This window comes from Enhydra lutris, unplaced genomic scaffold, assembly GCF_002288905.1.
Source record: "Enhydra lutris kenyoni isolate GAN:26980312 unplaced genomic scaffold, ASM228890v2 scaffoldscaffold29, whole genome shotgun sequence".
NCBI classification, from domain to species: Eukaryota; Metazoa; Chordata; class Mammalia; order Carnivora; family Mustelidae; genus Enhydra; species Enhydra lutris.
In genome coordinates, this window is record NW_019154113.1 from 19034550 (window position 1) to 19047756 (window position 13207).

Below are 13207 nucleotides of genomic sequence, written 5' to 3' on the forward strand. Positions count from 1 at the left end.
TCCCAACCCGAGGCACAGAATCCCTCCTGCGCCCCCCCCACCCCCCCGCACCGCACTGTCCTCCCACACCCATCTCAGACGTGACCCCGTCTTTCTTCTCTGGGTTTTCCTCCCTCAGCGGCTCTCAGGATCCAGGCCCTGCTCCTCGTCCTGCGCTTGGGGTCTGCCCTTTCCCACGCTCCCCCCAGCTAAGGCATCCCCGTCCTGCCGTCCCGGGGCCACCCGCACCCATAGGCGCCGCTCCCCCGACCACCACGCAGGACGTGCTCACCCGGCGCTTGATGGACATGGTGGCCACGTTCTGGAGCACCACGTACTGCACCTCACTACGGGGGGGACAGGTCAGAGGTACCCCGGGCCCTCCGCCCGGGCGAGGGACAGAGAGCCGAGGGTAGGGAGGTGGGCCAAATAGGAGGGAGGGGAGGGCGCTAGTCGGGGGTGGGCACTAACGGGGTCAGTATGGCGCGGGGCTGGGGGGTGTAGGGGGGAAGAGTGGGGCACAACGTGTGCACCCAGGGTCGGAGAAAAGCTGGGAGGGCCTGCCTACCCCTCCCGAAATGGGCAGCGTGGGTGGATGTAGGTCAGCCCGCGGGGGCGTGGGGGCTGCCCACCCCAGCCACCCCTCCCCGTGCCAGGCAGGTTGGTGGGGGGGAGGGAGGGGCAGGCAGTTGGGGGGGAGGCGCACCTGTGGCTGCGCAGCAGACGCACCAGCGCCTTGGCGATGACGCCCACCTCCGCCTTGGGCGCCAGGTGGAAGTAGAGCTGTGCCACCGCCATGACCACCGCGGCGCTGCGGCTCTGCAGCAGCGGCTTCGTGTTGCGCAGCAGCAGCCGGTGGTCGGGGTCCATGACGTAGGGCTTTCGGGTGGGCACTGTTGAGGTGGCCGCCTCCTCCGAGCCCGGGCCCTTGGCCTCATCCTCTTCTGAGCCGTAGAAGGCTTTCTCCGGGTTCTCCTCCAGCAGAGATTCCTAAGCGGAGATGGGGGGGGGTGGCAGGGTGGGGGGCAGTGCGCGCCTCCTCCCGGCCGCCCTCCCCACCGCGCTGCTGGGGGCGGGGCCCACTCACGTTCTGCGTGGGGCTCAGGAACTGCGTGCGCGCGTAGCGGGTGAGCATGCTGATGATGACCACCTGGCCCCACTCCTCCACGTCGATGAGCAGGTTGCAGAGTTTCCGGTAGTTCTTGTGAATCAGGTCGATGCGCTCCGGGCAGACCTCCTCAAAGGCCATCACCACGCTGCCCGCCACCAGCTGGGGAACAGACGGGGCAAGAGAACGTGAACAGGAAGGGCAGAGGGCCCCTGGGCCCCTCCTTTCCACCACCCATCCGTGTGTGCTCGTGTACACACCGTGGTCTTGTCGGCCAGAAGCTTCTCAATGACCTCGATCAGCTGGTCCTTCTGGTCAGAATCCAAACTGAAGGAGAAACGGTTGTGAGGGAATTGCCCCTCCGCCCTCCCCGGCCTTCCCAGTATCTGCTCACACTGTGCTCACCACCCCCACCCCAACCTTATTGGTAGACGTGTGAGCTGCCACCAACACTGTCCTCCATCTCTATCAGTTCCCCAAACCGTCTCAAACCATCTGAAGCACAAGAGAAGAAGGGCAATTTGCAAGACTTGGGAGAGCCCAGGGGTGGGTTGGGGGCTTGGGGTCACCCCCTGAGGAGTGAAGGGCTAGGTTGGGGGCGTACCTGTAGAGTTTAGGGATGGCGTGAGCAGCTGTCTTCCGTACATAGGGTGACATGTCCGAGGCAGCTTCCTTGATGGCCAGCATCATGATGGGCACGATGATGGGCACCCGGATGCTAGAGAGGACGCGGAGGGCACTGGCGCGAATCAGCTGGTTGGGGTCCTAGGAGAAGAGGTGGAGGCAGAGCCCTGAGAGAGCACAGTGGCCTGATCGGAAAGGCCATGTCAGTGGAACTCACTGTCCCTAGCTACCAGCAGTTCCTGTCTCCCTGAATGAAGTGCCAGTCCTAGGGACCCGGGGGAGAGGGAGTGGGGACCACTTGAGGGAACTGACTCTCATCCCCGCTGCAGAAATCTGACACCGGAACAGTTGTGGCAGTGCGTTGCTTCATTTTTCAGGAAGAGGGAAAATCTTCCAGGATACCTAGAGTTCCTGAAACACTTCCTGGTCCTTGGGTGGGATTTGGGGTGGGGGAGGTCTTTGTATTTATGCCAGAGGTGACTGCCTGCAAATTCAAACTGGCCTCCTTTGCGGAGTTCATCATTAATACTCCTTCCCCCCAGCAACCTCCCAGAAGTTGCTCTTCTTCCTCTTCCTTCAGTGTTTAGAACAGACGGGCACAGGAGCCTCTTCTTTGCTCCTGTCGCCTCCAGGGCACACGGGAGCACAGCCTTAGACATGGTACATTGCAGTCATGTGAGAGCAACAGCAGCTGCACTGGCTGTAAATTGCTGTGAATTTTAGAGAATGGTGGACAATGGGAGAGGTGCCAAAACACGGACAGGTGCCTTCTTGATGTTCTAAAACGGAGGAAGAGAAGATTCACAAAATGATGGGACATGATGATGGTAATCCCTGTCAAAATTCTAGCAGCGATTTTTAAACACACGGTTTAGAAGGCTTATTTAAAAAGCAGGAGTCTGGGGGCACCTGGGTGGCTCAGTGGGTTAAAGCCTCTGCCTTCGGCTCAGGTCATGATCCCGGGGTTCTGGGATTGAGCCCCACATTGGGCTCTCTGCTCAGTGGGGAGCCTGCTTCCCCCTCTCTATCTGCTTCCCTCTCTGCCTACTTGTGATCTCTGTCTAATAAATAAAATCCTAAAAAAAAATAATAATAAAAAGCAGGAGTCTGTATTTTCACAGAGTCAAATCATATCCTATCTATGGCTCTAACCTGTTTTTTCCCTTGTATTTGGAAATGATTATGGATTCACAGGAAGTTACTAAAAAAAGGATTTTCCTTTTTGATAGGGTAACGAGGCTGGTAGATTTTAACACTGTGGATCTTGATTTCAGCAAGCATTGGTGGGCGTCTTGTAGCCCCTGGCTGGCCATTTTTGATGCAGGCCTTTTGTTTCACTTCATATGTAAGCATTTGAAGAGCAGGACTCATGTCTGCTTTGTCTCTGTATCTCCACAGCCCTTTGTAAATGAAGGGTGTTATGAAATTTTTCTGCTATTGAATAAGACCGTTTCTAACCAGGTAAGAAAATGCCAGCTGACTGTATAGTTAGGTGGATCCACATCTTGGTCAAACATTGTACTTGGGGAAGGTTTATGAGCAGATTGGCGTCTGCCTGGAAACGATACACAATGGGACTGAGACTGCTGAGCAAACCACAGATGTGGGCTGCTAAGGAAGCAAACACAGTCTCAGCCTGGATTGATCAAAAGAAGGGAGAATCCTTGCTGGAAATGAACGGTTCTAATCATTGTTTCTGATTGTTCTAATTGTATAATGGTCCTAATCACCTTGTTTCAACGCTAGAGGAATGAGCAGTTGTACTGAACTCACTGGAAATGGACAGTCATGTGTTTATGGCGTCTGTGCTGACCTTTGAACCCAACACACACACACACACACACACACACACACACACACACACACGCCTGAGGCAGCTCTCCTACGGGGTGAACTTTGCTGTTTTCCTCTGGGTAGAGCTCATTTGTTTTCAAATTTGTTTTCAACAAACCCTTCAGACCTCCTCACCGAATTCCAGAGTCATTGTTCTCCACAGAAACCCAGACTAGGAGCCCCCGCTGGTGCCAAGGCTGTGACCAGCAAAGGCGAGGAACCTGGTCAGCCGGCCCCTCACAGAGTGGGCCTTAAGGAGGGGACTTCTGTCTGGTTGTGGCCACAATTCCTTTATACCAAGGGGCAGGGAGCCCAGGGCTCTCCATGTTCAGGGGCTCAGTGGTTCCTGTTCCCGGCCGCCATCATCACAGGCTCCTCAGGGGAGGAGCGACACGGCCTCTGGACACCCACCCCATGTCTCCCGGCCCTTGGGAGCTGGCCTCCCCCCACTGAGGGCCCCGCTGGTCCTCTGCTCTGCCGCGGACCCTCCCCACTCCAGGCAGGTGGGGCCCCAGGCTGCCCCCCCACACACACCGGCCTCTCCCGAGGCCGCTCCTCCGGCACAGGGGGGCAAAGCGACCCCTCTGACCTTGAGGCCGCGCTGGAAGGTGGAGATGGACAGCAAGGCCAGGTCCTGCTGCTCCTCGGCGTAGCGCACCAGGTACACGTACACGAGCTTCTTCACCTGGAGAAGGCGGTTTCTCAGCGCGATGGCGCCCCCCCCCACCCCAGGAGATGTCGCCACCCTTGGGCTGCGGTCCCGGAGACCAATTCTTCCCGTGGGGGAAGAGCGTCCCCGGTGTGCCCAGGTCCTCCGCTCGGACCCACGCAAACAGTGTCTTCTCCTGAACCAAGCGCGCTCTGAGCAAGCCAGGCCCGGGGGGCTGGACTGTCCTCCTCACCCCAACCAGCGGGAGCGTGGGGACCCCTCCCGGGAGGCGCTCACCTCTATGTTCTTGCAGGCCACGTTCTTCACCACGGCGGGGAACAGGTCTGAGGCGTTCTTTCCCCGGGCGATCATCTGGGGCGTGGGGCCAAGGGAGGGGGAGGAAAAGCGGGGAGGCCCACGCTTACCACGGAAGGTCCGCAGGGAGCCGAGGGGAGCTGCTCTCTGATCCCTGCCCCCAACCCTGAGGACACCTTCCTCACTCACAGCCACGATCCTCTTCATGGCCTCCAGCTTGAGGGAATCCTTGTTGGTGTCCAGCATCTCCTTCAGGTCGTCATGCCTGGCGGGTGTGGGAGGCACAGAAGGTCAGCAGGGTCACCCGTCCGGAGCCAGGCAGGAAGAAGGGACCTGGGCAGGGGACCTGGGGTCGGGAGAAATGGGGGCCAGCCCATGGTACGGGCTGATCTGGGTCCCCCACCAAAGAGATGTTGAAGTCCTAACCCCGAGGACCCCAGAAGGTGACCCTCTTTGGAAACGGTTGCCACAGTTGTAATGAGGAGGAAGTCACATGGGAGTATGGCCGACGCAGTGTTTCTGGTGTTCTTCTAAGAAGGTGGCCATGTGGACAGAGAGACACAAGGGATGCCAGGTGAAGGCAGAGAATTGGGGTGATCCATCTCCACATCAAGGAATACCAGGGATTGCCAGGAAACCGCCAGAAGCCAGGAAGGGGCAAGGATCCCTCTGCAGGTTTCAGAGGGAGCGTGGCCCTGCAGACCTGCCTTCTGGCCTGCCAGCCTCTGACTGTGAGACAACACACTTGTTCTGAATGACGCACTCTGGGGCTCTGTGTTACGGCATCCCTAGGAAACCCCTACCGGCGGGGACCCAGAGCTGGAAAAGCAAAGGTCTGGGGCAGCAGAAGTAGGGGCCCCACCCAGAAAATGGCCAGATGGAGAGAAGGGAAAGCTCTGGAGCTCGTGGGAAGGAGTCAGTGTCCAAACAGGGACAGAATGTTCTTGCCCCAGCCCAGGTGTGTTCCCGGGTCCGGACTCCACAGACTGACCTAACTCCCAGGACTGGACGGGTCCCAGGGCTCCAGAAATCTCTTGAGATGCCCTCAGAACAAAAGCCAGAGCTGTCACTTAACATTCAACAGGGATTCCAGGCAGTTATAAAACTGTCCTGGGAGAAATAAATGAAGATTTGAATAAATGACCCCGCCACACAGCTGAAAGGAAGAGAGGTCATCCTCAGGCCAATACATAAATTCCATGCACTGTTCAATGAAATTTCAATGAAGGCATTTTGTCAAACTTCCTGACATGGCAGCAAAATTTGCCTGGAGCTTCAAAGAATAATTTGGGGAAGAAGAGAACAACGGAGCAGTGACAGGCAGCTCACCCTCCGGGAACTGCAAACACAAAACAGGGCAATGACAAAAACTCCATGGTACCAGTCTAAAAACAAAGTCAAAGGTCCTAGGGGACAATTTCATCAATGGGTCTGAATTGGTACATTAGGAACAAGTAACCCACCAGTGGAAGGAAGAACCTTTCTTTCCCACACATACACGCTGCTGGGACAGCTGCTGTGCAGCAAAGCATTGAGCTGGTCCACGCATCTCAGACCAAAAGAAACCCCACATCTGTGATTAGTTGTGAAATGATTCTTACATATGTATATATATATTTAAGATTTTTATTTATTTATTTGACAGAGATCACAAGTAGGCAGAGAGGCAGGGAGAGAGAGAGGAGGGAGCAGGCTCCCTGCTGAGCAGAGAGCCCAATGCGGGGCTCGATCCCAGGACCCTGGGATCATGACCTGAGCCGAAGGCAGAGGCTTTAACCCACTGAGCCACCCAGGTGCCGCGTGAAATGATTCTTAAACATAGAAGTGGAAGAGGAAATTTTTCTTTTCAAGGTCATAAAGTTATCAGTAACCAGATGGCTAAGGTTTAATTTTTTTTTTTAACTTTGGTATATGAAACTACATTAAAGGAAAAAAAATAGGGCAACTGTATTCGTTTGCTAGGGCCGCCGTGACAAAGCATCACCCACCAGGTGGCTTAAACAACCTAAATTGATTTTCTCACAATTTTAGAGGCTAGAAGTCTGAGATGGTGTCAGCGGGCGTGGTTCTTCTGAGTCCTCTCCCCTTGGCTGGTGGATGGCTGTCTTCCTATATCTGCACAGGGTCTCCCACCCCTGTGTGTCCCTGTGTCCAAATTTCCTCTCCTTATAAGGACACCAGTCAGACTGGATTAGAGGCCTAAAGACCTCATTTGAACATAATCACCTCTTTAAAGACCCCTTCTCCAAATACAGTCATATTCTGAGGTACTGGGGGTTAGGATTTCAACACAGGAATTTGAAGGGGACACAATCCAGTCTACAATAGCAACAGAAAGGAAAATATTGGGGATGTGGCAAATTAAAATTTAATATTCAAAATGAAGTACTGATATCAATTTAAGGTCTACATCCAGCATTCACTGTCACGGCTGCCGCAAGCATAGCCACCCTCCGCTTGCCCTCCCAAGTAGACACAGCCCTGAGCTGTAGCTCCCCATTCCATGAGTAGAGTACAGTCTGGTATTCCTTGGCCAGGTACCCTTGTGCAGTCAACAACCTGCCCAACCATGCTCAGTGGAGCATGGGGCTAGGGGCTGGTGGTCAAAGACGTGAACAGAGAACTACGAATATACTCATGGGAAAAAATGTGTCTGTACACAGCTGATACAGCTGTGGGACAACTGATGTGCTCATGTGTCACCAAAACAGTTCCAAAATGTGGTGAGCAGCTGTGTGTGGGGTCCTGCACAGTTCTCTCATCTCCCAGACGATACTCTGATAACCCATAGCCTGCAACCCAGGCTAGAAAGGAATCATCAACGGTAGAAATTAAAAAGCAGTGAAACATTTAGAAACAACAGAAAATCAGAAGTCAGGGGGAGCAGTGAGAGCAGGGAGGAGCAGGACGACGGTCGCAGGCAGGCACGTGCGATGCTGCTGCAGGGAGATGAGTAGTGACGGAGGCTCAGAGGAAGAGAAGACGGGACGGCCGCCGCGTGCTCCGGCTGCATCCTGCAGGAACGCCTGCGCGCCTCCACACGTGCAGAAAGGATGGAAGTGGGGCTAAGAGATGGATGTTCCAAGGCTTTTAGGAAGTGTCTTTCCTGAACAGATTTTCTGAAGGAAAGCGAAGTAGAAAGATGAAGCCTTCCAGAACACAGAGGACTTGCTAGCTTCACATGAAGGCAAAAGATGTGCGGCCCCAGCCATGTTGATCTAAAATTCCCTCACATTGGGGACGCCCCCCAAATCAGACGGTCCTCTCACTCCCCCAAACACAGACCTGAAGGTCAGTTCCCAAGGGGCAGAGCTCAGAGAAAGAGGGACAGACCATGCAGCCGGGCCTGGACAGCACTGCAGCTGCGGCTCGTGGGAGGGAAGGAGAGCCGGGCCCCAGCGTCCCCAGGGGACAAACGCCCACCACTGAACTGCCCGGTCCTTCCACACATACACCTCACGGTCAACTCACACCTCACCAATACCTACACACCCAACACACCCCCCACCAGTGCCATCCACACACGTACCACAGACACTCCCATATGTCCCCCACACCTCCCTCCATAGACATGCCCACACCCCCCACAGACACACCTGCACCCCCACACACCTGCACCCCCAGACACACATCCCAAAGGTATCCCCACACTCCTATACCTACATCTCATAGATATATCCACACACCCCCAGACACACCTGTACCCCAGACACACGCAATTCATACGCAAACCCACACACGCCCACAAAAGCCTTCTGCAGACACACACCCACAGCCCCCAGAGAAACCCACGGTCACAGACCCACACACCTCCCGTTCAGACTCTTCCCACAAAAACACTCTCCACGTGTAAGTCCACATATCCACCAACACACACTTCCCCTACACATCCCTAGACACCCACAAACACAGACGCACCCCACAAGACCTCTCCATTCTCCCCCACACCCTCATCTGGACACACACAACCCACACAATGCAGCCCCCCATGCCTCCTCCGCCACACACCATGTACACAGAAGCCCTTGGACAGAGCTGTCACTCCGGTCTCATTCCCCAGTGTCCAGCGGACTCCTGGTTGGGATTCTGGAGGAAGAATTGAGGCTTCTAGGATCAAATACACACAGACTCATGGATCCTCCGGCCTCCTTCTGAGGGGTCAGCCTGGGGCGACCTCCTCGGGAGCAGCCGGAGTTTGCCGGGTCCTCTTTAGCTCTGGGTGTTCTCTAAAGCAGACTGCCTCACGCCCGGGTGTCCTCGCCACTCCCAGAAATGCCACAGGCCTCTGTCAAATGCCCCAGGGCACTGCTGCAGTGCCCATACCGCCCCACGCTCCCAGCCTAGAGCCTGCACCCCAGGCCCTGGAGGCTCCGGGCCAGGCCCAGGGGAACTGAGGGAGCAGAGGGACTGGGGGTAGACAGTGCACAAAGCAGGACCCCCAAATGCCCACTAACAGACAGCAGCTCCCTCCTAGGATGGGCCCACTTCGGGCCCCACATCTTCATAACACCAGCTCGTGTGCCCAAGAGGGAGAGGAAGCGAGGGATACACAGCGAGGCTCTGAAGCCTGGAAACTCCAGCCTCCCATGGTCAGATCCCCTTACACCGCCTTCACTCTGACCTGTCCCCTGGCCTGGCCTGGCCTGAGGAACTCTCCAGGGGCCAGGCAGGGGGCAGAACCTGGCACTGAGGCCAGCCGTGCTCACCCCCCCTTGATACACACCCTCCTCCCTCTCACCACCCGAACCCCAATCTACCAGGTGGGCCTTAGCCTGTCTCAGAACCTCCCCTGGAGTCCACCTGAGCCAGGACGGGGCGGGGGTGGGGGGCAGGTCAAGGTGGGATCACAACATTATCCCCCTCCCCGAGAGCTGCCGGAGTTAAGTTCAGCCCCTTCATGCCCTCAGTCCCCACACTGTGCCCCGGCCACCTCCCCCTGCCCTCAGGACCCTAAATCCCAGCGGGGTCCTCCTCCTGAGGAGCTGGGACGGGGAAGAGCCTGAGCTGACAGCAGCGGCTGCCCACCGCTTCCTTCCCAGCGTTGGGAGAGGGTCCCCAGGAGTCCTCTGTACCTCAGCAGCTGGCTCTGGCTCTGGCTCTGGCCAGGCTCTGCGCAGGGTCCCTCCAGGGGCGCTTCCGGGGCTATGTCTTCCTCGGGGGCCTGCAGCCACCGCAGCTCCTCGGGCTGCAAGGCCTGGTACCAGGGTGGGGGCCCGCCTTCAGGGCCCAGCACGGGGCTGGCGGCCTCCTGGTCAGCCCCACAGGCCCCTCTGCCCCCTGGCCTCCCCGCGGCCCCCGGGAGCTGCAGGAACCGCTGCATTGGGCACCGCCAGGTCCTGTTCTGAGATGAGACTGAGCTGACCCAGGAGCCAGGGACGCCTGTCGAGTCCTAGACGGCCCGCCCCCGAAACTCAGAAACCAGACACGGGCAGGGAAGGAGGCTCTGGTTTCCTTTTCACTGCTCAGAGACAGGACTCAAGAGGGGGAGGAAGGTAGGGAGTGGGGACTAAGACACCCCAATCTCTGGCCAGGGGGCAAGTGGGGCAGGGGAGAGCTGATCCAGACAGAGGGGAGGGATGCCCTCCTCACCTCCACTCTCCAGCCACATCTGGACCTCGGCCTCCCCAGAACTGCTCTTCCTCAGAAATCCTGAGCACCTCCTGCCCACTCTGACCTGATCCCAGAGCCAGGTCCTCGATTCCTTCCTTCCTATTGGCCTTCTCTGATCTCTACTTCCTTCCTCCCCAGCCCAGGGGCTTCTGCCCCCTGGCTCCAGCCGCTCTCTCACTCACACCCCTGGCCATCCTGTCCGTGCTGCCCCTACCCTGCCAGGAGTAGCTGGCTTTATTTGCTGCATTTCAGACCCCCTCGATGTGCCTCAAATCCCCGCCCACAGCCTTGCTCTCTTGCTCTCAGAGCTTCGGCACCTGCTTCTCACAGAAAATGAAAGGCCTCAGACAAAATCCCCAACACCTGCTCCGCTTCTCCTTCTGCCCTCCTTCCCTTGGGCAGCAATCCTCCTCAAAGCCAGCTCCGTCCTCCCCACCAGCTCTGTGCGCCTCTCCTCCCACCACCCAGGGGTCCCCGAGCCTTTGGTTCCCTTCAGCCTCTCCCACACTACCAGCTCCTCCCAATAGCAGTTAGACTTGCTCTCCTATCCTGATAATAAATTAAAAAAAATAACAGCACAAATAAAATAAACAAACCTTCTTGAACTACTGATCTCCTCAGGCAACTTTTTTTCTCTCCCCTTCACAAACTTCCAGAAAGCAAATTTCCCATTTGCTGTGCATTGTATGTGTATTGTATTCACCTCTTATTTGCCCCTCTATTCACTTTCACTGGTTTTAGACACTGATAAGAATTTAGGGCTGAGGGGCCGTGACATCTGGAACTTACGTGGTTCAGCCAAAACTACTGAAGGCCAGAGGGTTATACAAACCAAATATGGCAGAATGTCAACAGTGGTTGGATGGAGCTGGAGGATATTCTGGTACTCCTTGTATCACGCACCCAATTTTTCTGTTTAACATTGTTCATATAGAATGTTGGGGAAAAATTATCTAGCTCCCCCTCTTCGGACTTAGCCAGACTCGTACCCCAGGACAGGAGATGGGGAGCAGAGCGGGGTTGACCTGCTCTTTGTCAAACCAACAGTCATGATTTCTTTCCCTTGTTTGTGTTGACCTTGCTGGTGGCCTCCTCCGTCTTGAAAGCACATTCAGTTTTCCTCCTGTCTTTGGTTTACTTTTCCTCAATCACCTTCAAACACTTTCCCCTGCAATCTGGTCGTCCCTAACGTCTGCATCTTCCCAGTTCGTCTCTGCACTTTCTGCACGCATTTCATCAACTCTCCCTGAGTTATCTTAACTTCCTTCTGTGGCTTTGATTAATGCATATATGTTAATAACCTCTCCTGCAATCCCAGCTACCTAATAGGCTTGAATATATCCCTCAGAGCTTACAATCTGTCTGTCAAAAGCTGGGCTCAATATTATTTTCACCAACTTGCTTGTAACGTCTTTATTTCCAATAACACTGTACAGTGCTACCATCTATCCAGTTACAAGAAATAGTAACCTGAGTATTATCCTTATCTTCTCCCCCCAGTTAAGCATCAGGTCTGTGACTTCTACTGCCTCAGAGGTCCTCAAATCCTCTGCCCCTCCTACAGTCTAGACCACCCTCCTGTCCCCCTCCCTTGTCTCCTGCTCAAACCAGCATATCCCCAATGTCTTCTCCACAATCCAGCTGAGAATCCTTCTAAAACGCCAATCTGAGATCACCTGCTCTTGGTGAGCACTTGGTATCCTCCCACCCTCATTTCTGGTCACTCCAGGGGCTTGCACATGATTCGGGCCATACTGTATTAGCACCTACAAAACGTGTGACCTGGCTCCCCACCTCCCTACAGGATCCTTCCTCTGCCTGGAACATCCTTCTCTCTCCCCGCCCTCTGTCCTCCAGGGATAGGGACCAGCTCCTAGCATCCCTCCAACGCTCCTACAATACGGATTCTTCCCCTGTGCTCTCCTCTAGAGCCGCCAGAGGACGAGGACCGAGGGCTGTCTCAGGTTCACGCCTGTATTCACAGGGACTAGGAGGAGAATGGACACAGCAGCCCCTTACAAATGCTTATTTCAGGATTTACAAACAAACGAAAGAACCAACGAGTGAGCCTAAGGTGGAGGGGGGTTGGTGGTAGAAGGGTGGGAAGTCCAGGTGGGGCTGAACTCTAGGGTCAAGGTGGGAAGCAGGAGTGTGTGAGCACCCGCCAGATGGGAGGAGATGGGGGCGCGAGCGTGGGGCCAGAATGAGGGAAATGGATTTGCAGGAGGGGCCAGGCCTGCGAGGTTCCGAGGGCCCCAGCGCGGGCCTTCCCAGACAGGCCTCAGGCTCAAGCTCAGGGACGCTGACCCCTCCCCCGCGACCTGCTGGAGCCGGCTCGCCCCGCGCGAAATCGCCGGGGAACCTGTAGTGCAAACCCACAGACCGCAGGCACGCCCGGGCAGGAGGGCCGGCCCCTCCCCCGCCGGCCTGCAGCCCTTCCCGGGGGCCCGGCTGGGCCTTGGCGCGGGGCGCCGGCGCGGGGAAGAGGGGCTCCCGGGCCCGGCCGCCGCGGGAGGGGACAGGGCGGGCTTCCGGTCGGCGCGGCCGGGGCGCTGTCCATGGTGCCGGCGCGCCGCGGGCTCCCTCACCGCTTGTAGTCGGAGGAGAAGATGCCGCCGCTCGCCGGGTCGTGGCCGTACTCGGGCTCCCCGGGGCCGGCGGAGCCGCCCTTGTCTTCGCCGTAGGCGGGGGCGGCCGACATGGGGCGGCCGGGCAAAGCGCTTCGCCGGGGCGCAGGCTGGGGGCGAGGAAGCGAGCGCAGGCCGGGCTCCGCAGAGGCCGCAATCTGCGCGAGCGGAGGCAGCGCGCGGATTTATCAATCAGCGCCGCGCCGTGAGGCTCTTAAAGGCACCGGCGCGTGCGGAGCGGAGGGCGTGTCCACGGAGGGGGCGGGGCTGTGCCGCAGGGTCTGGGCCCGTCCCCACTCTCGGAAATCCCCGCCCCCTCCCCTTCCCGAGAAAGGAGACTCCTGTCCTTTAGAGGGATTCGAGGCACCTCCGCGTCCTGAGGAGGGACAGCCTTCCCGGAGAGGCAGAGCGCCTTCCCTCACCCTCCCGACCACAGGGTCTCGGTGGAAGGTCCCGACCACC

The 13207-nt window shown here is 57.0% G+C and overlaps 1 protein-coding gene across 1 annotated transcript in view; it reads right to left on the minus strand.

The window, feature by feature from the left end:
- LOC111152627 (adaptor related protein complex 3 beta 2 subunit) overlaps positions 1 to 12819 on the minus strand; it is a 28560-nt gene extending 15741 nt beyond the window's left edge. Inside the window, 9 exon segments of the mRNA XM_022511162.1 lie at positions 272 to 326; positions 686 to 969; positions 1067 to 1249; positions 1348 to 1414; positions 1692 to 1852; positions 4134 to 4229; positions 4491 to 4565; positions 4698 to 4773; positions 12707 to 12819. Of these exon segments, the coding sequence (XP_022366870.1) occupies positions 272 to 326; positions 686 to 969; positions 1067 to 1249; positions 1348 to 1414; positions 1692 to 1852; positions 4134 to 4229; positions 4491 to 4565; positions 4698 to 4773; positions 12707 to 12819 (1110 nt within the window).
- Between the last annotated feature and the right edge of the window lie 388 nt (positions 12820 to 13207).